The sequence below is a fragment of the Pseudopipra pipra genome, chromosome 1 (genome assembly GCF_036250125.1).
Source record: "Pseudopipra pipra isolate bDixPip1 chromosome 1, bDixPip1.hap1, whole genome shotgun sequence".
Classification (NCBI taxonomy): Eukaryota; Metazoa; Chordata; class Aves; order Passeriformes; family Pipridae; genus Pseudopipra; species Pseudopipra pipra.
The window spans coordinates 73799154-73825667 of record NC_087549.1 but is presented as its reverse complement, the minus strand read 5'-3'; the positions used below and the strand labels follow the sequence as shown (position 1 = coordinate 73825667).

At 37.5% G+C, this 26514-nt stretch overlaps 1 protein-coding gene across 12 annotated transcripts in view; it reads left to right on the top strand.

Moving 5' to 3' along the window:
- The window catches only part of CTNND2 (catenin delta 2), a 632676-nt gene that overhangs the window by 518537 nt on the left and 87625 nt on the right, over window positions 1-26514 (top strand). For all 12 annotated transcript variants that reach the window (XR_010432020.1, XM_064661566.1, XM_064661477.1 and 9 more), the window contains 2 exons: window positions 19907-20024; window positions 22764-22949. Coding sequence is in view for 11 of the 12 variants with exons in the window: in XM_064661566.1 (XP_064517636.1) it covers window positions 19907-20024; window positions 22764-22949 (304 nt within the window). In the remaining variant the exon portion in view is untranslated. The remainder of the gene's footprint in view (window positions 1-19906; window positions 20025-22763; window positions 22950-26514) is intronic.

The following is a 26514-nucleotide window of genomic DNA, read 5'->3' as shown; positions in this document are numbered from 1 at the left end:
TTTGTTTTACTATTTGTTCACCTGAATATATAAGTACGTTAAACACTTTGCTAGTATTATTATCTAGAATGAAAACACATAATTACTCGCTAATAAAACAGAAAGATCAGTGTGCATCTGTGTGGGAGGTTGTATGTATTTATAAAATTTTCTTTTCTTTGGTACTCTTTGACCTGAATACCAACAGCAGTTGGTATTATTTCTTTTAAGAAAGTGGAAAGTGATTGCATTAGCACAAACATTTTATTCTAGAATTGTGGCTCTACATATCATGAAATACATGGAAAGCATTAGCTGATTAATTATCCCCATAATTCTCCAACATATCTCTGTCTAGAGTATAATACATGCAGTATTACTTCTGCCAGGGTTACATTTTGCCTGACCTTATGGCAGGCATACAATGTAATTACTAAATGGGGGGTAATTTATGTAAACAAATGTTAGTTTTTCATAGCATGAGCCCTATCATTATGTTTTATTGCTAGTGGATGTGTTATGTAGTCAGCCGTTCTTCAGGGGCTTGGGTAGATCATTATTGTAAATTATCTTTACACTATAAACTCTAAGGATTTAGATGTTACAAAGTAAAAGTATCATAATCCCTAGATATGATTTTTGTTTCCTCTCCTACAAATATGTGAGAACTCTAATTGATCATGCTTTAGCAAAGTAAATATATTTCACTTCATATGAAGGTACTCTGGTTATTTTCTAGTTAGTACACAGAGTTTGGGGAGTGCTAATGCAAACCACATCTTGTGCTATCAGACATAATAGGTAAAAAAAATGCAGAAACTTGAATAGATTTAATACTTTGATAACTGTCATGTGCTGACCTTCATCTATCAAAAACTTTTGAGGTAGCTGCCATACAATAAAAGTAATTGACTTCCATTGCTCCTTATAATCCAAACTAACCTAATAGTTCCCATTCTTAAATCAAGTGCAGGAATGTGTTATGAGGAGAACAATAAACTATCCTCCAATTTTCTTCTCAGTTTCAAATAGTACTAATAATAACATTTCATTCTTTCCTTATTTCTTATTCTTATATAAGGAAAGAAAGGAGATTGATCGTGTTTACAGTGACATTTGAACAGCTGGAGTTTTCATTGGTGCAGACATGCAGCAGTATTGGGAATATGACTCTTGGCATGCATCTGAGCTTATTCATTCCTTTCCTGCTTAATCATTTCACATTTACTCCTCTCTGTTGGAGGTCTGTCTTTGTGCTATTCATTTTTTGAAGTTCCTGTGTTCAGTGAGAAACAAACTACTAACCTGTCTTATCAATAATAAACATTTGTTCGTGCTCAAAATCTGCAGTGAGAAACAGAATGGTTTCCAGGAGATGCCAGTTTCAAGTTTGTTCTGCTCTTTTCATAGAGTGAAATGAATTTAGTGGCCTTAGCACAGTTCCTCCTACTGTCTCACTCAAAGAAGTGCTACTGTTGCCAGTCCTTGATACCTAGGCAGGAAACAGGAATGATGTCAGCAGTAGAACTGGAAGGTAACTTGCAGCACTGGGTAGGTGTACCTGCAGCAGGTTCATATCAGCACGTTCAGCCAGCAGTAGACTATTTCATTTGGTATAAACCTCCCGTGGGCCTGGACTGTGCATTTGAATTGTTATTCTCAATTGTAGTGGCATACTTTCCATTTTAACTTTGTTAACTGTACCTACCTAGGCATTTGTTAACCGTATGTTAACCATACCTACTTACCTTTGATCATTCCTCCTGACACCACTACCAATCATGACAGTCACACATTCAGTGCATTTTGAATCCTCTGTGGAGCAGTTTCAGAGCTGAAGGGTGTACTCTGAATTAAAAACAAATAAAAAAACCACCACAACAAAAATCCCTAAACAATCAACTTGTTGGGAACTTGGGAACATACCATACTGCTGTACAGAAATTATAGCAGAACCCTTTCTTGGGTAAACAGAAAGCCTCCTGAAAACACGAGAAGAGACAAAGGAGTAGAAAGCAGAACAACAAAGGAGTATGTAAAGCTGCATTTGGGGATAAAATGAGGAAGATCAAAGACCAGCTGGAGCTAACTAGGGACGTAAAAGGTCACAGCAGGGAATTTTACAGTCATATGTATTCTGAAAGGTGAAAGAAGTTGGGGGGAATGTAAGTGCATTACTGCATGGAGAAGACAAATCAGTGACGGACAAAAGGGAAAAGACCGAAGAACTCATCACTGGTTGTGCCATAGTCTTATCAGGCAAATCCTGCTTCTAGACTCCTGTACATTTCAGCATGTTTTGAGAAGGGCAAGGAGAAGCTAGCCATGGGCAAGCAACAGGGTAAGGTCTATTTGGAGAACTTATGTATATTTGGATCTGTGACACTGGATGGAATTTACCCAAGGGTACTGCAAGAAAAGCTGATTGATACAGTTGTGAGGCATCTGTCATGCTGGTGTTTTGGGGAGGTAACTGAGAACTAGAGAAAGGCTAAAAATTTATCTGTCTTTGAGGAGAGCAGAAAGGGCAATCTGGTGATCACCTTTACATCAAACCCTGGAAAAACTATGGAGTATGACTTCTTAGAATCCATTTCAAAAAATATGAATGAGGAACAATTAGCATGGAGTTACCAGTGCCAAATCATGTTTAATGAGTGTCGTTGCCTTCTGTGATAAAGTGTTTGGCCATGTGGATGAAGAGAGAGCACTGATATAATACATTATCCCTTAACTGTTTTATCAGTACAGGCTGAAAACCCTCTGACTGAGAAGGACTCCTTTTGAAAAGGAACTGGGGCTTATAGAGGACACCAAAACCAAATACAAGCCAGCACTGTGTTCTCATCATGCATATGGCAGACTGGGGTACATCTATGACCAGCGAGTCTGTGGAATATTTTCTCCCTTTACTCAGTACTGCTATGACTACCTTTGCAAAACAGTGTCCAGCTTTGGAAACGCCCCAGTCCAATAATAATTCTCAGAAAATGGAGAGGGTGCAGGGAAGAAGTCACAAGTTTCACCTTGGAAGGTTCAAATTGGACATTACACTTTATCAGGAAGGTAGTGCAACACTGGAACAGAGAGGTGGTAGAATGTCCATCATTTGGTGTCTTCAAGGCTCTCCAACAAAACTACTGACCTTGTCTGGTGTTGATATAGTCCTTCCTTAGGCAACAAGCTGGACTTGGATGACTTCCAACCAACATTTCTGAGATTATGCGAGTGACTCCAGAGTTTCAAGTCAAGCCCCTGGAAAAATAGGAATACAGAAATTGCAAGCTCTGAGACAAAATCTGGAACAGAACAAAATTCCCTTACTTCCTTTCCCATCTCAGGGCCATGGAGCACTTGCTGACAGAGGCAAGTAGGCTAATAGAAAACAAGCCCTTCTACAGGGTGACCGTCATTCGCTTCAAATGAGCCTATCCCATGCGGTGGATGCCACGTGAGGGTATAGGGGTGAAGAGCGACAGAGGAGGCAACCTATCACGGCCATTCTGTAAAAGGGGATTGAATTACAGTTGCAGAGGACAGCTTACTTTAGGTATTACTTAAGTTTTCAGTGCTAGACTTTCTAACTGTACTGTTCTATAAAGCATTTTATGACTTGTAATGATGAACTGATTAGCAATTGCAAGCATGATTACTTTCAAGTGTCAGCCAAACAGCTAGAGAAAGATTTTTATTTGAAAATCTTTTTTCAATGATGGTAGTGTAGGTTAATCAGTGTTAATTTGAGTTCTTTTCATTTCTGTTTGGACTAATTGTAAATCATAGAATAGTTCATTAAACAAATAAATTAAAAAAGTGGTATTTTAATGGGATTTAAAATTGAAATTTGTAGTTACAACACTGGATGTATGTAATTAGTTGTTTGTTTAAATAGACAATTTCAGAATTGCAGTTGCAAGCTGCTTTTCATAATTCTTTAAATCAAGATGAAATTACAGTCAGAAAAAAAGTATTGACCATTACAAAGTGGCTAAAGTGCCATATGCAAATCTTTAAATTTAATAAAATCCCCTCAAAATTGTGATCAAACTTTAAAATTCTATGCAAGATATTAATATTATAATTTTTGAAGAAATGGAGATAGGGGAAACCCAATAGATTTTTCTTTAATTAATTCGCTTAATACAACTTTGGGACATTTAGGTTGTCTTATTTTTCAAAGTCATTGATAGCTCCATATTTTTCTGGAATTCTCTCAACCTGTGTACTGAATATTTCTGGAACTCTCTGCTGTTTGCTCACGGTGACCTCACCATTGGTCTAAATAAACAAAGATAACTGCACTTAATCTGTAGTTTGAAAGTTTATGCTTGCTACTGCTGTTCTTTCTGGTATTAATAGTAGTGACCAACTTCTCTGGCATTGCAAATTTTTTTGGCTGTCATGCTTCATTCAGTTAACAGGGTAGATTTGTAAATCAAGTTTACAATCTAACAGGCTGTCTGACTCTTCTGGGGCAGGTTATAGTGCCAATCTTCAAGTGGAGTTCAGGTTACAAATGTGTAACCTAAGTGATCTAAAGCACTTTTATTTGGGGAGAGAGGGTGGGAGGCATACTGATAGTCATGACATGATTACTGTAAGAGGCTATAGCAGGTAGCAAAGGCAGGTGTATGAGGTTTTGTTGTCTGAATTATAAATGTTTAATTAGGCATGTTCTGAGGAATGATTTCATGGTGTGGATTGAATTTCCAGCATTCACCTATATGCATGCGAGTGGTTTTGGCTGCAGCCATCACAGCAGTACCAATGCCTGGCAGATGCAGTATTTACAGCAGCCCAGCACATCTACAAAAGGTGTGGGTAAACATCAAAGTTCACGTTTTCCATCTGCCAGGGTGCTGATTTCCATGCAGATTCTCAAGAGAGCAGATGGCATGGATGGCAGTGGTGTTGCGTGGCTTAATACCATGATGCTGAGGGCAACATTGTAGACAAAATGATTAGGCAAGAGTGCAGATATGGTTAGTGAGAAGTAGGCTTAAAGATTAAATTGCAGCTGCGTTACTACTTGTTTGTTTTAACCAAGAGTTTTGTCTTAGGAACTTGTCTACATTGTGGAATAGCAGAAAGCAAAGAACTGCAGAATAGTTTTTTCTCAGTAATTGTCCCTGTGAATACTTCAGGGCAGACCACTTATTCGCAGAGGAAGTTTGTGCAGGATAAATACTGTATATGAAATACAAACAACTTCTTCAAAACTTTCTCCAGCAGAAGAGTCCATACAGTGCCCGAATGTTCCTGGTGTGTTTGGTGGCACCCATTGGTGCCAGTGGGTGTTTCTGGAGTGCAGGTGTACAGCTCTTCCCTTCATCTGAACACTGGTGTAGTTTCATACAGCTAAGAAGTCTGTTCCCAAAGCTGTGCTGAGAGACACGTACCTTCTCCCAGAGTCCAAAGATGCAAGGAGAGGTGCTGTACCCAGCAAAGCCCAAATCGTAGTCTGATCCTGATTACAGTAGGGAAGAGAAGGTGAGCCTCAGCTGAGGCCCCTCCAGTGCCTCTACCTCACATGATGGATAAGTAATTGGCTGGATGGACGCAGACAGGGAGTTGTGGTTATTGACTCTATCTGCACGTGGAGGCTGGTGATGAGTGGTGACCCTCAGGGCTCTGTCGTGGGACAGGTGCTCTTTAATATTAGTGAGATGAAGTGCACCCTCAGCAAATTTGAAGATGACACGAAGCTGAGCAGTGCAGTTGACACAACAGAAGGATGGAATGTCTTTCGGGGGGACCTGGACAAACCAGAGAAGTGGGCCCAAAAGAGCCTCACAAAGTTCAACAAGTCCAAGTGAAAGGTGCCACACCTTTTTTAGGGCAATTCCAGACATGAGTACCGACTGGGAGAAGTCATTGAGAACAGCCCTGCCAGGAAACACTCAGGAGTTCTGATGGATGAAAAGCTGGACATGAGCCAACAGTGTATGCTTGCAACCCAGAAGGGAAATGGTATCCTGGGCTGTATCAAAAGCAGTGCAGCTAGCAAGGCGAAAGAGGTGACTCTCTCACACTACTTTTCTGTGGTGAGGCCCCGCCTGGAGCAACACATCCAGCTCTGGGGCCCCAACATAAGAAGGTCATGGACCTGCTGGAGCCAGTCCAGAGGAGGGTCATGGAGATAATCACAGGACTGGAGCAATTCTCCTATGAAGACAAGCACAGAGAGCTGGAGTTGTTCAGCTTGAAGAAGAGAAGGCTATGGGGAGACATTATAGCAGCTTTCAAGTACTTATAAAATGCTTATAAAAAAGATGGAGAGGGACACATTGTGATAGGACAAGGGGGAACGGTTTTAAACTAAAAGATGGGACATTTAGATTAGATGTTAGGAGGAGATTCTTTACTGTGAGGATGTTGAGACGCTGGAACAGGTTGCCCAGAGAAGCTTTGGATGTCCCATTCCTGAAAGTGTTCAAGGCCAGGTTGAATGGGGCCTTGAGAAACCTGGTCTACTGGAAGGTTCCCTGCCCATGGTAGAGTGGGTTGGAACTAGATGATCTTTAGGATCCCTTCCATCCTAAGCCACTCTATGATTCAATGGTATGGGAGGGTGTAAGGTGCTCAGCAATGTAACATTCCATGGAACGCAATCCACAGGATTAAGAGGAAAATACAAGACAGATGTAACCTTCTAGTTTGTGCTTATGTAAATTTACATGAGCAGCTGATTTTAAACATGACATAGTTCCAGCTTTTGGTTTATTGAGGAGCTGAGATGCATATACTTTGCACTTGCAGAGACCAGTGAATTTCAGCCTAGTGCCATTAATTATGCAGGTCTTAGGGTGTTCAGAGTAATAGACCTTTAACTAAAATTGTTGCCCAGCCTTTGGTGGGTGATCAAGCCAGCTCCAAGGCTAAGACAAGAAATCCAAGCAATGAGCCAAAAACAGGGCTGAGGACCAGCACTGCTGCAGCATTCCTGGGACAGGGACATGGCTCCAGGCTCAGGGTCCTGGGCTGTGGGCACTGGTATGTCAAGTTTGCAGGTGAGAAGGTAGATATGTAAAAAATGAGGTAAATCAAATAATAAAGAAGTGGTAGGAATTTCTTCAATTATAATTAATAAATTGCTGGGTAATTCTGCCTTTCTCTGTGCAGTGTCCGTAAATGAATAAATTCATGCAAAACAGACAGGTAGTTTATCAGTTGCAATCACATGAGCTTTCTGTATCCCTTGTGCTCTGGGCAGAAGGATATCTCAAGCACAAGGAACTGAACACTGCAATACTTGATTCATATACTTGCCATCTTGATGGAGTGTCATTTTACCAGAGCCACCTGTTAAGAAAGGAAAAAAAAATCCTCTAGTATTTGGTATTAGCATATGTATTTCAGCAAGGTTTGACAATGGAAATAGCTCTGAGCTGGGGAATAAGTGCTGAGCTTTCTAAAATTGTATTAAATAATTTGCAGTCTTTATACCTAATATAGGAAATTTTAGCGTAACTCAGAGAATTGTGTTTGCAGTGTTCTGGAAGAAGCTATGTTTTTCAGTAACTGACAATTAACTGAGAATGGTAAAATAATAATCACAAAATTAGAATGCTTATTCATAAAAGAAGATAAAATACACCTTTATAAACTGTAATTATCTTTTTGATAATTTGTTCTGATTAACACACTAAGCATACAAAGGATGAAGCTTCTCCCAGGCATAACACCACTGCAGTCAAAGCACTGTTATAGAGGTGAGGTTTGTACGTGGAGTGTGTTGTAAAAGCAGGTCACATGGCAGCAAGTCTGATGGTGCTGAATATCTCTTGCTTAAGGAATGCTTATCTGTCAATTAAAGAGTAAAAACAACTACAGAAATTCCTCGATGTGGGAGTACTTATCTAGAGACTGAGGCTGAAGGTTGCCACAGCATCAGTAACTTTGTACTCAAAACCAGCTCTCAACTTTTTCTGGTTGCTCAGTTTGCATAATTTTCTCCCCACTCTTTTTTTTATTTTTGGTCAGTCATGGGTTTCTAGAACACAGATGTACTCTGTCGCTTGGCACAAGAAACAGTAAAACCTCCATATAAGGGGAGACTTGATGGAAATAGGATGCACAAAGGTGATCATAAGATAAAGAACACAATGATTCTGCAGAAACCTTTACTCAACTGGATACACACAGCTCCTGCAAAGTATATTTTTTTGGGGAGATGAAAGGTTGAGGGTGAGATGTCCTCTTCTTTCACTGCATACAAGTGTTTTGGTGCAATTTGTAGGAAGAATCAGTATGAGGCAAATACAGTAACATGCTAAGTGCATATCTTTGCAGATGAAAGGGTAAAAATATCTGAAGCATAATAGTACATTTCATGGCCAAGGAAATGACCAAATAGAGAGTCTGCTACTCATACAAGAGTTTCACGAGCATCTTAAGGCACCAATGGGAAGTTTGAATTTGGCATTTAGTTTAACAGGAATGAGTGAATTGACTAAAAAGGTATGTGTTAAAATTAAAAGGAAAAAATTAAATCTCTGATAATAAGTCATATCTGCCCCCTAAGCAATTCCTGTCACACGCAAGACAGCTGGCCACCAAAGCAGGGCAGTGTAGGGTTTTGTAAGAAGTTTGTTCTGGCAGAAGATCCAAGTTATCAGATGCCATCCCTGGGGTATAAGCAAAGGGGTAGAGAGCATCAACAGTAGTGCTAGTAGCAGAGAGTGTTTGTTCATGTTTTTATATGGCATGGACTAGGCAGGGATAAGTAGGGTTGTGGTAGAGTGATTCCCTTCTTTTTTTACAAGTTGTTTCAAGCAGCAGTGATGCACAGTGACTCATTAGGCTGAAGGGCACACTAGAGGGTCAGTTCTTTCATCATCTCTCAGTATGCACATAAAGCCGTTTGGAAATATGATGATGTGACATAATCTGAGGTAGGATACACACACTGGCAATTTCAGGTTAACTTTCATGAAAATAGGACGTGAACATACATATTTATTTCTTATGCTGAAGGCACATTTAGACAAAGCGTAAGAATTCTCATTTATTATGCATCACATTATATATTTTTTTACAATTAGGCAATTTATGATAATGAGATTTTTTTACAGGTATTTAGCTGAAAAAATCGTAACAACTGTGAGATGCTATTATTGGGAAGCAGCATAGATGCCTTTATGTATTTAATGGAGTTAAAGCATAAAGATAAGGGAATTGAGGGTAGAGATTGTTCTAGAAATGATGAAACACAGTTTCAAATCAATGGTATCATATAATGAGTTATATAACTAGAGAGAAATAATATAAGCAAATAAATGAATTTTGAGTTGACTGAAAATTTTGAAGGAAGTGCAGGTAATATAAAGCATGTGGATAACAGCAGTGAAAGAAAAGGCAGAACTAATATACTAGTAACTAGTCTAGACTAGGAACAGGGAGAAATTACATATAAGGCAGCATTTCTAAAGTTTTTTAGATTGGTAGAAGAGAAAGACCCCTCTCACATCTGGAGAGAAACTCCAGCCAGAGAAATGTCCATAGCAGTCAATTCACTGAAGAGATCAGCATACACACAGCTGAAAACATTTGCCTTCTACTTTTCTGTGTTATGCTGTAATTTGCTTTGTTTCAGTTAGAGTAGTATTTCATACTTTCTGATATTCTAATGAATGTTTTTCTTTGTGACTTCTTATCATCTGCATTAATTTTTCTGAGTAGCTGATCAGAAAGAGGTGAACCTAACAATCTAATGAACTGATTGGTGTTGTAATTAATTGTGCTCATCTGATTAGTCAACATCCAAAGCTAATTTAGCCTCCTGTCTTCTCAAGGCACTGCACTGATAATGGTTTTTCAAGACTGGTACAGGAAGGCACTTGAAACTCAGATGTGACAGGGAGATTGCTTTGTAGGTTAAGGGAATAATCTTAATTGAGCAATCATGATACTATTTGTTTGTTCCTCCAGGTTGATAGGATTGCTTATTACTTTTTTTTTTCTGGAACATAATCTTTATTCATAGGATTTTCAGACAGGTAACTTTGCTAAATATAGCTATTTACATTGTTTATGGTCTAATTTTTGCGATTATCTTTTTCAGTGAACTCTAAAACCAAAGCAAAAAAACTGTATAACCTTCCAATACTTTGATTTATAAGACCCAAGAAGAAGTACGTTACTAATAGTGTTTTTAAATGTTTCAAACTTAAGGGCACAGGCAAACAGACTTACGAGCTTTAGTGCCTACCAAAGTATATTGAAAAGAATATCTAATATGTTGAAATACCTGAGCCAAAACTTTTTGTTTTGGTTTAGTGAAAACAGCATCAACTGAAAAATCAGCATATAAAATGGAAAAGTGAAAATCAGAGCATGAAAACTAGAACCTTATGTCAAAATGGAACACAAAATGCGTCTGTAGTGCCATTATTTATTTTCATATTTATACAACTAGTCACATCTGAATTGTTATCTAGCCCAAGTAGAATGCTTGTCTAACACAGAGTGAGAAACCAAAGCAAGTGTCATGATATCTCACCTCAAGGTTTAAACTAGTTTTTTCCCATCCAGATGTTCTCCTGAGTTAATATGTCTGAAATAAGTTGCATTTTTCTTTTTTTTTTTTCCAAGATATAACTTTCCTGTCTGCATAGACATGCTCACATCTGTATATCATCAAACTAGGAGATCACATTTTAGCTTGCTGCTTTTTCAAAGTGTCTGTTTATTTGGAAATCTGATGTAAAATTACTGGGTTTATACCTGAATCACAGCTTTGTCTTCTGTCATCATGTTGTAGACAAAACGTGACAGTTGTGGCACAAAGCTTTTTACTGCACAGGCTTGGTTGTTCTCAGCTGAGTTTGTGTGACTAACACCTTAGAAGGCCCTTCAAATATGTGACCAATTGGTCTATTTAGCATATGGACTTTTTTCCATATAAAAGAATATTCATCGAATATTTAAACTGACTATTTTTTCTCAGAAACTGACTTCTTACTGTTCTATTTGTATGTATGAGCCACAAAGGAGACCCAAGTAATAACATCAGCAAGATAGGGACATATAACTTACTAATTAAAGCACTTTTTTCTTTTGTAATAGACAAGAGAATTTATGTTGAGACTCACTGGAATCAAAGACTGTCAAATGACTGAGAAAATTTTAATGCAGATATTAGGCTTCAAATCACTTTCTTTTTTGCATCTGTGGGGTAGCACAGTCATATTCTTTGAGCAAAGACTTCTGAGCATGTTGCAGACCCAATTCTTAGTGCCTTATTAAAAAGGAGCAGAGGATGACTCTAGAGAGTACAAACTCTTGTGACTTCTTGGGCTTATAATTACTGGAGAGAAGGGAGACAGGATGCACAATCTAGTCCTTTAAGAAAGCAAGATATTTAACAAATAAACTGCAAGAATGCATAACCCAAAATCTGTTTCTGTGCATTTTGATGGTGTTGTTTGGATTATTTTCTGATACAGAAACTATACTTGTGAAATTTTTTCATGGATTTTTTGATTTGGGAGTTTTATTAAATAAGCAAGCTAATTTATTTGGAAAAGCATCATGCTTATATTTTTAATTAGCTGTTAATTTTATGTGATGGTCTGATCCTTTCCTATTACTCTGGAGATATATCTTTTGTAGCTAGGACATCCCTGCTAGTACTAAACAATTTCAGGTAAAACCTGGAAGCAGGTCAGGATTGCATTTTGGCCACATGTTGGATTCTGAAGTTGCACTTTTATCATAACCAACTCAGGCATTCAGAATATTTCTGAGTATATAAAAAGAGGCTTGACTGTATCCCTGAAAAGCACTTGAGCGGCCCTGGGATTAAGTCAAGGGGAAAGAACTGTCAAAACCAAGAGTTTTTGTTTTCGTTTGTCAGTACTAGTTGTTCTTAAGATAAAAAAAGGCCAAATATATCAGAGGATGGCAAGAAATTTCACACACTGTGTGAAGTTAGCTAAATTCCTTTTCCAAATTTCAGCTATGAATGAAAATCCTTTTCTTCAGCTGTTGTGTAACAATTTTGACTGAAGGAGAATGACTTTTCTTTACAACTTAATATTATATTAGAGAAATAACATTCAAAGGATTTTATAAAGGGATCTCAGCAGTGTAAGATATGCTGATAAATACACTCGAAATAATATTTTAAACACTTAGTAAATTACTGGCTTTTACAAATAGTATATTTTTTGATGTTTACTCTGAACTCTAAAGCATTTTGCCTGCTTCTTTTCAGCTGTTTTTAAGAATGCCATTGTAGTGCCAGTTTTTTTCTGAGAATATAACCTACAAAAATTAAAGAGGGGATATTTTTGCTCTTGTGCAAGTATTTTCACTAGTGCAGCTCATGCAAGTCAGAGACTTTCCCACAGGCCTAAACGGGACAAATATATACTTCATCTTTTAGTGGATGAGAAAAGTAGACATAAAAATGATGAACAAATAGCCTGAATTTTAATACTTCAGAAATTGCTTGAATGGTTAATGTAGAGGAAGGCAATTAAGAACATCAAAACAGACCAATTTATAAGCATTTGAAGAAAACAATCTGATAAATAGTAGGTAGAATGAGGTTAATTGAAAACCATTTATGTCTGATCAATGCTTTTGTTCTGAATAAGATAACAAACTGAACAGGAAAATTAAAAAAGGGGAACCACTTTCCAATACTGAAGCATCTGACGCAGTATTTTTGAGTTCTCATAGTGACCAGGGAAGATGGAATTAGACCAGTAATACTTCCACAGGGCATGCTCCCATTGGCCATGTAGGTGTTTCTCTGGGTGCTGGCATGGAGTAGTGATGCCTGCATTTAGCAGCCTCAGTGCCATCCTTCTACAAGAATTTGTCCTGTTGCTTTTCTGTTCAAGCATTGAGAGCTGTAGTGTCCTCTGGACAGTGGTTCTGCAGGACAGAAGAGCCTGAGCTAATGCTGGCATTTAATGCTGGATCATCAACAGCTAATGATGTTGTATTTACATTCTTTAACACTATGAGGATCCATTTAGTGATGTTACAATTCTAAATGGAGAATAATGTCTTGACATTGACATATTCAAACTATTCCCATTGTGATCTTCAGAGTCTGCACCACAGCAGCATCTTCCCAAGGGCAGTAAGCACCACATTTCAGCTCTTAAAGAATGAACAGGTGGTGCATTAAAAGCAGTATATGCATAAACAGCAGACTATTAATGAGTGCAGTGATTTTTATGGAGCTAAATGCTACATGTCAGAGACATTAAATATCAAATCAGAAATTTGCTGCAGGTGGGATTTTTTTATGCCATAATTTAAAACATTTCCTGAATACTCTATGTGTAATTCTGTGTACTGTATTTAAGTAGAATTGCACTTCAAATGAAAACACAGCAAAAAGGGATAGAGGAAGTTAGAACTACTTTTTGTTTCTTTCAGATGACGCTATGGTTGATTATACCCTGAACCCTTACCAGAATTATTTATGCCATAAAATTTGGGGTGGTTTTGGGGTTTTTTAGGGAGATAATTTCTTTTAAGATGTTTATTGCAGATCATGTTCTTTTCCACCACATATCTCTTCAAAAGTATCAAAATAGCCAAAAATTATGTTAGGAGTCAATTGCTTCACAGATCACACACAGCTGTCATTAAAAACAATGCATTTAGCCTGAGGATTGGACATACAGAAGCACAGCAGTAAAAGGTGCCTGTTGAGTGCTTGACTTGGTAGGCTAATTGCTCTGATGTTTTGAAAATGAAAGGTACAGCTGAATAATCAAAACTAAATCACATTGTCATAGCATTTGATAGAAAGTTTAATAACCAATACTGTATCCACATTAGGCTGCCAGATGTTTGTCTAGTTGCAAAGTATTCTCTTATAGTGAAATTAATACCTAAGAGAGAAAGATCTGGGGCCAAATTCCTTGTTGATGTAAAATGGTCTTTCTTCTTTAATTACAGTTGAGCTATTCTAATTATTAAGAGATAATTTGCCCCCAAACCTGTGTTATTCTTAATCCACATGCAAGATTGATAAATTATTACTTCTCTGAAAACCAACTTATAGGTAAAGAAGGCTATAACTGGTGCTAAAAATATTTAGCAAGAAGAAATCTTCTCCTCTTGGTAATCCTACAGTGAATAGTCATTCAAATCAGGAAAAATTAAAGGGAGATCTGTAGCAGTGACTGAAAAATCTGTTTTAATTTATTATTACTTCCAAATGATAAGCTGATTTTGTACTCAAAAAAATCCTAATATTTAGAAACTCTTAATAATGAAGCATGAACCATCTTATGCTTCCTTCTTTTTTGTTTAAATTCTATTTTGTTTAAATTTCTATTTTGTCTGAGAAAAAGCTAGTCTTTTCAGCTAGTTTAATTTTCAGGAGTAAGGGATGAAGTCTTAGTGTACAAATAATGATTAAAAAAATTAGATTTTTTCTAAAAGTTACAGTAGTAACCAGACCTACTAAGGCTAACCTACTTACAGTATGTTCAAAGTGTGCATTGAATACTTACAGATAAGCCAGTGTGACTCAAGGTCTAATCCACTTAAAAAAGTTGTATAGTTGTGTGGGGACTGCTGATGACTGTGAGCACACCTGATGGATACATGCATGGTGTTTGTTGCTTCATTTTGCTGTCCGTGTTAGTATATTAGACCCTTGCAGCAAAGAGCCTGAATTCTTACAGAAACAGCTGGAAGTACACAGAAAATGCAATAGCTCTTATGTGATCATCTGTTACATTGCAGAGCAGCTCAGAGGATCATCACCACTGCACCCTGTGATGGGGATGCCAGCCTGCCACTGAGACAAGTCTCTGTCCCTGAAGGAGAAATGCTTAGTAAATCAGACAGAAATAAAAATAGGCAGCATATAAAAGAGCACACGTAGAGGAGACCAGTATCAGGGCTGGGGTTTTTTTTGTTTTTGTTTTTTTTTTTTATGTATACATTTTAAAGATGAGTATTTAGTGTATCAGTTGTAACTCAGTTATTCAGTATTCTGAGGGCTTTTCCCTTGCTATGTATCCTGAGAGAAACATAATCATGGTTCCTATAACATTAATGGGGTTATTTTAATTCTTGGTTTATATAAACCTTCCCCCTTGCTGTGAAAAAACTCTTTTTGCTGGCTATTATAACATGTAGAAGGATGAAAGAGGTTGAAGCTGTTATGATTAATCCATTTACACAAAACTTCTTGGAATAACAGTATACTTTGAATGCCCCTGAAGTTTCGTACCAAAGATAACTTCCCCCTTCCACCTAATTTAGGATATTATCCTTCCTGTATCTGTCCTTTCTTATATCACATCAATCCATAGCAAAAATACTAGAGATTAGGCATGCTTTCTCTGTTTATCATGGGGTTTTGAGGAAGACCCATCTCAATTTAACCTTTGCTAAATGCAGATTATTTGTTCTCAACAATTATCCTACATGACTGCAGTGAGATCTGCAGTGTGCAGACCCGTAGCTGCTGCAGGAAAGGTCATACTACTTGGTGTGACCTAAGCATGCTCACAGAGGGCAGGTGCAGATACTTTCATTCTGTCTTTGAGATGGGTAAAACTGCCACTGGGAGTAATGTCAACAGCTTACTAAATATTCCCATATCCAGAGATCATGTCTCAGCACACTGGCTTTCTTGATGATCTTTCTGTAGAAATCAGTGTCCCTCCCCTGCATAAGGCAGATAATTTAGTTATCTTAGAATCATAGGGATATTGCTCTGAACCTCCCACAGCTTGTATGAGTGTATGGAAAACGACCCTAAAGGAGAAAGAAATTACTTGGCATCACCCATCTTCCCCTACTTCAAGGCTTAGTAATTATGTTGAATAACATGCAAGTACCAGGGTTGACATGAATCAGGTATGTGTTGCACAGTACATTCCTTTTTAGCACACACTTCATATCCCTAGAGCATTGAATTGACACTCTTTAGGTATGTGTGGAGGATCATGCCTTCTGTTAGTTATCAGGTGATGTCATGATAGTTGTCACATATTCCCACAAAACTGAAGCTGGATTATTTTAGTTCTCTTCCCATTCCTACGTAATTGACAAAATCAATCTGCTATTTGTTCAGAGAATAGCAGTTTTTGATGAGCTGTGTGTCTCAGTTCTTGCTCTGACTATCTGTTCTTGGTGTTCCTCTCTTGAGAAAAAGCTGTTTAGATTAGCTGGGTTTATGTTAGCTGGGTCTAAGTGGGCCCTTCTGACTATATTGACAGTTATCCTTCAGCACTCTGTATACTTGGTATTCCTGAGTGTCTGGATTCCCTTTGAAATAAATTTTACTTGTTTATGGCAATCTGAAGGACTCCTTGCCCTGTTAGATCCAGAATGACAGCCTATAGCTCACATACACTCTGTGAATACAGTTTACACAAAGAATCAAAATTTACAGGGCAATCAAGCTGGGCTGCAGCCTTACAATGGAAAAGTATTTTTTTCCTGAAAACCTATGCATCATATCTCCACATCTCTTAAAACATCCAGAAAGCATGATTTCACCTGTTTGAAAGATGACACTGGAGAAATAAGCTCTTACTTAGTGGGACATTTTGCCAACAGTAGATACTACTAATGCTCCAATTTAACACTTGCACAGTGACCTGTAAATTCACAAATGACAAATCATGTCTTACTCTCTGTCACACTGACAGCTACAGCGTGTTCAAGTTAACAATGAGAAATAAAATTATGATGGCAGCATGTTTTCTTTGACAGCTCATGTAATCTGGAACTTGTTCAGTCTATATGGTTCTGCAAAAGAGAAGCATGGTAATATTAGAGACCTTCTGTGAAAGATCTCAGTTAAGAGTGATTACTTCAATAGAGGTGACATGGGATTAGTTAGATAATAGGATGTATTTCTTTTTAAATAATTAAGTGATTTTTTCTGCCAAAATGTTGATACAAGATTTGAATTTGTCTTGGGTTTTAAGCTATTTCCTGTGTAAATAAATGCGCCTTATCTTGGGGAGAGGTGTAGTAGGTATGAGTCTGTGCCGAAAGTAGACAGCAAGTTTTGTAAGAAAAAGAAAAGCAGTCATGGGAATTCAGAATATCTACCTCTTGATCACAGAGGCAACCGTAGCATAATGGGGAAGAATGATAAACAGAAGAACTGAACTCGACAGCTCCTCCACAGAGCAAAGAAATGCATTGTCTGTGTAAGATGTGCCCCTGGTGTGTCTGTATGGCTTTGTATAAAGGTCTCATATTCTTTTTTTTTTCTTACTGGGAATGAATGAGGCAGACAGCTCACAGCTCAGGGACTGTAAGGTTGTCTACATTACTGTCTTGGTGAGGAGGAGTTTCTGGTGAACTTAGAGAGGAGCTGCAGGCTCTGGACAGTCAAGGTGACATGCAGTTGACCATGACAAAGAGAAGGCAAAATCACCTCAGTGAGATCAGGGAGAATATATCTCTCTGTTTCTACTCACATCTAAGTAAATCTATTTTGAAAACTTGCACTCAGTATATGTAAGTGCTGAAAATAAAGAAGCCTGGACACATTATGTAAGTACAGACTGTTAGATCTATCTCTGTTTAAAAGGATTCAGTAATATTTCAGCTTTTTTTTTTTTTTTTAAATATATAGAGGTGCAAAGAAAGGCGCTTTGCTGAGAACACTTCCTCAGCATCCTCCTATTGTAATTTGTGCAGTTATTCTTGTAGGCTGGATACAAGTCTGTTTCTTTATCATAGAGTGGTTTGGGTTACAAGGGACCTTGAAGATAATCTAGTTTCAAACCCACTGCCATGGACAGTGACACCTTCAACTAGACCAGGTTGCTCAAAGCCCCAGACAGCTTGGCCTTGAATACTGCCAGGTATGGGGCATCCACAACTTCTTTGGGTAACCTGGTCCAGTGCTTCAACACTCTCGATCTGTATTTATCTACCTTTCTCTATCTTTATCTACCTAGAGGCTAAGAGAATAGAATTTCAGATAGAAATCAAATAATCCCTCTTGTCCTCACTGTCTACCCCACAATGCACTTTTCCAATCCATGATTCTGCTTTTCCTACATGTTCTGCCCTTTCACAATTTCAGTGGAGCTGTTGCCTTTAATAAGGGAATAGTCTACTCAAAATACACTTTAGGTAGAATGCCCAGCCTTGCAAATATAGGGCATGGGCACTGTCTGGGGAAAACCATGCTCTATAATTTTACCTTCTTACTTCTGCCACACAAAGGGAAGTCAGAAGGTTTCCTTCACTTCAAAGGGAGAGAGTTTTCCCAGTCGATATTCTCCAAATCTCACTTCCTAGATGACAAAAGAAGGTTTCCCCATGAACTAGAGGAAAATCTCTCACCTGCTGAGCAGCAGGGATGGAGGGGAAGAGCTGTGGAGTTCAGGGACCGGAGGAACTGGACAACACACAAAATACAGAAATTCATTCTAGTGCTCCTGGGCTGTATGTTTTCTGTTGAGCTGTCTTCAGAGATAAAGGGACCAGTATTAAATTAATCGGGGCAGTTTGTGTGTGGAAGAGCAGAACTAATTAGGACTGTGTGGGAATGCAAGTATAGTAGTGGGAAAATCCTGTATATTAGAAACCTGCATTGGATGAGCTGGAGGATTGTCCAGTTATAAGACTCTTTGGTGCTTTGGGGGAATGGAAATGCCTTTTTTTTTTTTTTTAGATGATAAGGAGACAGAACAGGATGAAGTAGGTAGAGCAAAGAAAGAATTGAAAGGAAACTATTCCTAAGTTTCTCTCACATTTCTTCATCTGAAATTCATTCCCCCCTCCCAGGATTCTTGCCCTTTTTCCATTTTTAAGGCAAAGGGAATTGAAAATGGAGTAAGAGGTAGAAAGTGCCTTACCTTTTTCCCAAATCCAAGGGCCAGTGTCTCCCTTCCATTTCCATACATTGGCATTAAATACATAGGACTAGAGTGTACGCTCTGTTATTTTCATTCTTTGTATAAACTTTAGTAATGGGGAGAGAGGAGCTACAGATAAGCCACCTCAGCAAAGGGTTGTCTTCCTCTGCTGAAGGAGACAGTGTGAAAGGTTTTACCCCATTACTGAGATTGCTAATTCACTCATTTCCAAATCAAACCTGCTATGCAAAATTGAATGCAATTGTTCTCAGGGAGTCTTGATGTTAGCAAATATAGATTGTGTTTATATATGCTCATTCATACATATTTGTTTCTTTGTATGTCAGTATTTTGAACTTTATGACACATTATGTTATGCAGTAAATTTTGTTTTAATTGGGTTTATATAAATTTGTTCAGAAGGCCCTCTGGCCCTGTCTAAGAAACACAAGTATTATAATATTATTATAATAGTCTGAGGTCTTAAGTTTTGTAATGTAAAAAACTTGTAACTATGTAAAGAGAAGATTGAGGCAATAATGTTCTCTCAAAATGAGAAAAAAAAGGAAGCACTCATAAAATGAGAGGCAAGCTACACCAGGTGTTTTATTTATACTTTGATAATATTTTTCTCTCAGATTAAGAGCCTTAGCTACTGGGCTCTTCAATTCCTAGGAGATATCTTTGGCAAAACCTCCAGACTTTTAAACCCCTGATTTATATGTACATATGCACATTTTAAAAAACGCTTTCTCAGTACTATAAAACCTACAAGAAAGAAAGAAAGAAAGAAAGAAAGAGACAGAAAAAGAAAGAAACAATCAGCCCTTCTCCAAATTTTAATGGGCTGCGAGTCTTTCCAATGTAGGTGGGCGCATGCTGCTTGGCCACTCAGCCCTGTCCTGTGGAGGACCTGATGTCTTCCATTTGTTCCCCTCTGCATTACATTTCCTGAGCTCATTTGCAGCTGTCTCCATTATTCACAGCTCTGAACTGATGAAAGGAGAAAAGAAAACATATGTTTTATCTGTATGTTAACTGTGAGAAGGTTTCAGGCGGCGGTGGGCAGGAGAGCTGTGGAGATGGTGATCCTTGCTGTTGCCTTGCAGGAATGTCAGCTCTGCTGGAGAGGAGGCCCGCAGAAGAATGAGGGAGTGTGATGGCCTGACAGATGCATTGCTGTACGTGATCCAGTCTGCTCTGGGGAGCAGTGAAATTGATAGTAAGGTTTGTCATCTTTGTCTTTTCAGGAGCAAATCCAGGTATTCGAGTACATGAGAACTATAAAGTGACAGGTTTTTTGTGCCTTTTTTTTTTTTAAATGCATTATGAGGGATGACTTAGCAAAGCATAATTTAGCCCATCTTTTCTTTTTCCTTCTGCTGATCTGTGTATTTTTGTGTGCTAAGCATTGTATTTGTGTATACCTGTAGAGTGTGCACAGGTAAGGCATGTCATCCTCTCAATTGAATTATTGAAGTAGAAAATATGGTACTGGTTTAAGAAGAGCAAATATGTCATTCAGTGTGAAGTTCCTTACATTGCTCTGCCAGTTTTACCTTAAGATTCATTTTCAGTACAATTTTAAGTTACCTTAAAATTGATTTTTTTAGTAGTACAGAGCTAATAACAGTGAAGTAGGCTTATAAGGCAAACAAGAAAAAAAATTGGCCAATTAATAGGCAGTTTTGCAGTAAAGCAAACATTATTTCTTCTTTGAGAAGGATCAATGAATGCTTTCAATAACAACTGTGTCAAGATCCCTCATTATGTCAACTTTACTTCTCTGAAAGTACTCGGTTATGAACAAGCTTCTCCAAAGGCGAAAGATACTGCCTAATTAAAAAGACTCCAAACATTTACAAACTGAAGATTTGTAATACATTAAGGTATTACAGAGAAGAAGAAAAAGGCCAGTTTCTTTTGCTTTCAGTATACAGTGCTAAATTAATTACAGTTGCTGCTCTAGGGCAACCTTGGTCCATTTGCAAACCCCTAGGAATTGCAGGAGAGCAGTCTTTTATGCAACAAGGTTTTAAAGTCCAGTGGGTTTGTATTTCCAAATGATCCTTCATGGAGTTGTACATGAACCTCTGTGGGTTTATAGATCCAAAAGGGACAATCCCCAGAAATCCCTGGTCACTAACCTGAATCAAATAGGTGAAAATTGCCTGTGAATTCAGGGGACAGAGAGGAATTAAGAGAGGTGCCTGGGCTAGCAATATGCCTTTGGGTTTCTTTAAAGAAAAAAAGCACCCCAAAAATTCCCACAACCCATTAGTCTGTAATCTAATGAGGAGTACAAGGAAAAAGTGCAAAAGTACAAGTAAAAAAGGAGTGAAATCTGTCCACTTGCGTGGTTAGAACCAGCTTTCTTGGCTTGTAAGGGTTCACCTTAGTGAAGAAGCTGTTGGTTTCATTTGAGCCTCAGAAGTTTGCTCCTCAGTTTTAATTTGGGGTAAAATTTTCCTCCTGATGGACTCAGCTTATGTTTTCTACAAAATAAGAATTTTAAATGCAAAACCTGTTCTTTTTATTAAGAAAAATTAAAGTTTAGAATCCTAATCAACAAATGCAAAGCTTCAACTTAAGCATACTGTGGCAAAACTGAACAAAATTCATGTATGAGTATGTTAAAGTCAAAAAGGCAGCAAACTTTTTAAAATAGTCATGGTCACTGTAGTGTCTGGAAAGCTTTCAGCTGTGAAAGGTGCTCTAAGAACACTTTCTACACACACGCACACATATATATTTTTTACATGTTTTTATGTCTTTGGCCAGAGATTTCAAATTTGTACAAGTGTGTTGTGAAATTTCATCTGTGTTAAAAAATAGATGAATAAATATTCCTGCATAAATGAATCTGAATTAGTTATTGTCTCTGGAACTTAGTGTCATCACAAAAAATGTATGCTGAATGCATACCTGGCAGAAGCTCATACAGTATATGAAAGTAAACGATGCCCCATCTGTTTGCCTCACTGGTAAATATGGCAGAATACGATAGAGCTGAAAGCCTCACAGTTATTCTGTTCTGGGTTAATGGAGCAGCAGTGCTGGGATGTAGTGACTATTGCTTTTTATCTCCAGGGAGCCTTAGAAACAGTTGAAATAAATATAAATAGATGGAGAATGGCTTTTTCAACCATGCTTTCCCTGCCTCCAGAAAATTAAGCTCATATCCTTCTTATTAGGGATAATCAAACCCAAATTGAACCAACTAAATGAGTAGGTTTCAAGTCTAAACTGAACTTCTTTTAGACTTGCAGAAATTATTTTGAATTACAAGTGAATTTTCTTCCACTGGGTCTTATGCATTTATGGATTCCTGCTTGCATCTTCTATAGAAGGCACAGCCTATTAGGGGGAAGAATGGATGAAAGGGAAAGGCTGCACACAAGGTATCCATCTGCTAGAAGCAGTAATAGTAGCAAGACTCTCAAATTTCTAGTTTTACTTCTTGGACTCGAGAAACGTCATCTGTTCTTGCTACAGGTACTTGTGAAATGGAACTCAGATCCCATTTTTCTAGTAATTTGCATAGAATTTATGCCAGGAAAAAAAGGTTATTTCTGGTTTTAAAAGTACAAAACTAAACACAGAACCTATTGCCATTTTCTGTTTGTAGCATTTTCTATTCATTGAGGTGGGAGTTTGCTGACATTCTGAGTGTTCAGATTCTCTAGATTGCTTTTTAACTCAACATCTGTTTCACATGAGACTCCACTGTGAAATTTAGAATGGCAATTAAAAAACTCCCAGAAAAATATTGTCCAGACTACTGATTTGCTACCATAAAAATTTCTAAATATCTTAAGCTGGGGAGCGCTCAGAATTGTGCTGGGAAAATGTATATGCAAAGATAGATGAAATTCCTTCTGCTTTGTATACAAAGTGAACAAGGGAAGGATTTTAACTTTTTTCTGGTTTTGTTTTCTGTATTTTTCTTTTTGTCATACTTTTCAGACCGTTGAAAACTGTGTGTGCATTTTGAGGAACCTCTCATACAGGCTAGCTGCAGAAACATCTCAGGGACAGCAGATGGGAACAGATGAACTTGATGGATTACTCTGTGGTGATGCCAATGGAAAAGACACAGAGAGTTCAGGGTGCTGGGGGAAGAAGAAGAAGAAAAAGAAATCACAAGATCAGGTAATGAAAGTTACTTGCAGCTGTGTTGTGAGTAGTTGAAGTGCCCATCATTTAAAATATAAATAATTAATGCACTGTATTAGAAATAAAGTGCATGATGCATAATATACCAAACTGTTGACTTTGTTAATTAGCTGAGAGCTTAAAGTGGAATATGGCTCTGGAGTAATGAAATATGTTTGCCTGACAAAGTTGTACATTATGTGGTGCACCTGGAAACTGTAGTCATGAGTACGCTTTGAATGCCATAAATACTGTAAATGCACTATTAAAGGAAGCCATTTATTATGAAAAGTGTAATCTGCATATACTTTACACTGTACTTCCACATAGCCCCATGTGTGTAGAAAGGCCTTGATGGAAGCAAACATCAGGCTTATATTTGTATACTTATATGCTTCCAAGTTAGTCTTGTACTGTGCCTCTTTGCGTTGGAAGAAAACTGTACAGAACTGAATCAATCAAGATGAGTGAATGTTAAAAAAGCATATATTTTGAGATATTTAATATTGTTACCAAACAAAGATTGAAAAGTAGTCTTGATAGTTTCCTCAAGTTATTTGAGGTGCTGTGGGTTATTATTTTGGGTGGGTTGATTTTCAGAGTGTATTTTTCTCCATTTTTTTCCCATTAAGAACTTAGAATTTGGGGAATGCTGACAGTTATATTGCAGAGAAAGACATTGCTGTATCAGTACATACACTAAACAGCAATAAGAATGGCTACTGCTTTATGAGCTTTTCTAGATGGCCTGTACTGGCAGCAGGTAATTTTCCATCTCTTCCTACACTTAGTCACTTTTTTGCATTTTAATTTATTTCTGTTTCAGATTGCTCAAAGAAAATATGTATTTGAGTAAGCAATTAGGTGCACTGGGTATTTGAATAAATTATGTAAACTGGTACTGAAAATATTCATGAGTTCATAAACCCAAATTGTGTTAATGTGGAAAAGTTATAGGAACATTAATAAGCTAAAATTTGGTTACTGGAAAATGCAGCACTCCTGACTAGTAAGACTTTAATTTCCCCTACTCTTCTAGTTAAACACTTCAGTCATCAGATAACTTGAATTTATTACGGCCTTTTGTTTGGATTCCTGTATTAGTATGCAGTGAGATTAAAAATGCCAAAGCAAACTAATTTTACTCCATAAAGCAGTCATCATCCCTGTTCCTGAATTAACAGTTCTCACACACTATGCTTGCAGTTATTCAAGGTGCAGGAATAAAAAATAGCATGTCTGGATATGAATGAGTCACACTACAACTTGTCTTGGTCTTTGATGCTCTGTTTATGAACGCATGTGCACACACACTATGCAAAGTCTTTTTTAAGTCTTCCTTTTATATTTCTTCTGTGACTTTTGGATCTTGGATTCATACTTTTAACTGTGCAACTGACTGTTTCAATGTTCCTGTCAGGCTTCTCTTTACTTTAAAGGATCCCTGTAAAAGATCTTTCTCCTCCTCCAGGCCAAAGAACTAAGCTCTTTCGACTGATTGCCTTTGCAATGTACATTCTTCTGCCTGCTCTTAGATATCTTTTATCTGTTTCTATGAGTGGTCTTTATCAGCACACAGCATGGTAAAGGTCTCTTCAGAGCTGTTTGTGTTTCCCTAGTTGAAGAGTTTTGTATAAATTTTAAAATCCAAAGAGAAGTAAAACTATGCACATATTTTCAGGTTTATGATTACTAGGCTTTTCTGTGGCAGGGATATCAATTCCGGAACTGATTTTGTGGTGCGAAGGACTGCTTAGCCTTGCAAATATCAGAAGTAGTTTTTCTAATGATTTTTCTTCTTTCATGTAATTTCTTTTAAATCTGGACAGCTTATGTCATCTTGCCATACACAAGTTCTCACATGTGAATATTATTTAGTTTAGAAATTTTAGAATTGTGAGCCTTATGCAGGTTATTTTCACCCCATGATCCTTGACTGTTTTTGACCATACCAAATGTTTTGAAGTATATTATCAAGTTAATGTATTATTGAGTTAACTAAAATGCCACTAAAAACAATAGCAGTGAGATCACCATGCTAAAAACAGCTCTCCCAGGTTACCATCAAAAGTGGAACAGCAAAACAATATTTTTCAAGTAACCGTGCATTTATATTAATAGCATAGAGCAACTCAAACTGTGGTAAGGGTATATTCAGAGGCTTTTTTTATGGAAGCCATCTTGTCCAATTGTGTAAAAAAAAATGTTTTTTCTGCTTCTTTGGCTCTGTCACTGTCTTGAGGTTTTTCAGGACTACCTGTAGACTCACACTACTGAAAAGTAGGAATAACTGGAAACCCACATCATTATCTTCTTCTAGACTGTGTTGCAGGCAGGAATACCCTGTTAACTATTTCTCTGTGTGTCAAGAAAAATCAGTATTCTTGGGTGGTTTTGGGGATTTTTTTTTTTCCATGCAATAGTCTCTAACAACAGGGTCATCATATTGATTTCCTCAGTTTAGTTAGATTTCACCCATCTACACTAAGCTCATCAAAACCTTCTGCAGGAGGATTATTTTCCCATGTCCTTTCACAATACATTTTCTCCCTATGTGCCAACTGCAGCCCCGTGTATTGCACATGTACCTATTTTTTTTACAGTAATCTCATTGTTTTTCTTCAAGACTTTTAAATGTTTCCAAGTAATGCCTTTCGTAATCTCTTTTCAGTTGCAATGCTTAAGCTGTTACCTGCTGCTTATTCTGTCCCTCAGAACAGATCTCGTGCTCTCCTTGGGATGCTATTTTTAGAGTGCTCATTCCTTTAAGTGTCTCAGCAGCTGAGCTTTTGCACTCTGAAATATCTTATAGTTCTGATGATCATGCTCATGATGGACAGTGTTTTACATGTAAATAATGAAGGAATGCCTATGGAATCTTCATAGGATGCAATGATTTACAACATCTGAAACACTGGAGGCGCTGCACACCACCATGGATTTGGAACCTGTGGAAGGAAACTTCAAAGAAATGAAAGATGAGAAAGATATTATAGTAATCAGTTACGCAGATGCCTATGAAGAGAGGGCACTGAGCTTCAGGCTACTTTTAATAGATCATTCACACTAGACAATACAATCCTTTTTTGGCAGTGCGTGGGGTTTTTGAATAACAAAATTTCTGTTTCAGTCTTCCTCAGAAGATAAGGTTTACAAAACTAGGGGGGGGAAAATGTTCAGATTTTAGTGAATGAAATTTTGATATTTTCCTATTACATTACTGCTATTGCTTAGTTTCTCAAGTGTGTATTTTCTTGAACTCCTTTCAATTATGCATTTGTGGGGGTTTCTTTTAATTTTTAGATAAAAGTGTCCAACACTACTAGTAGCAAAACTACTGAATAATGATGAACATGAATAATAATGCCAGAGGTATCAATTTAGACAAAGGATGTGGATGAAGCTGCAATTTTCCATACTTAAAAGAAAATTCCTTATACAGCTAAGGAGTGTGTTTCTTAAAACATAAAACAGGAGAAACTTGACATTTCAGTCGCTTTCTCAGTGGCTTTCTATATAATGAAAGTAAATGTTAATTTCTTTGCTTTAGGATTTAGGAAAC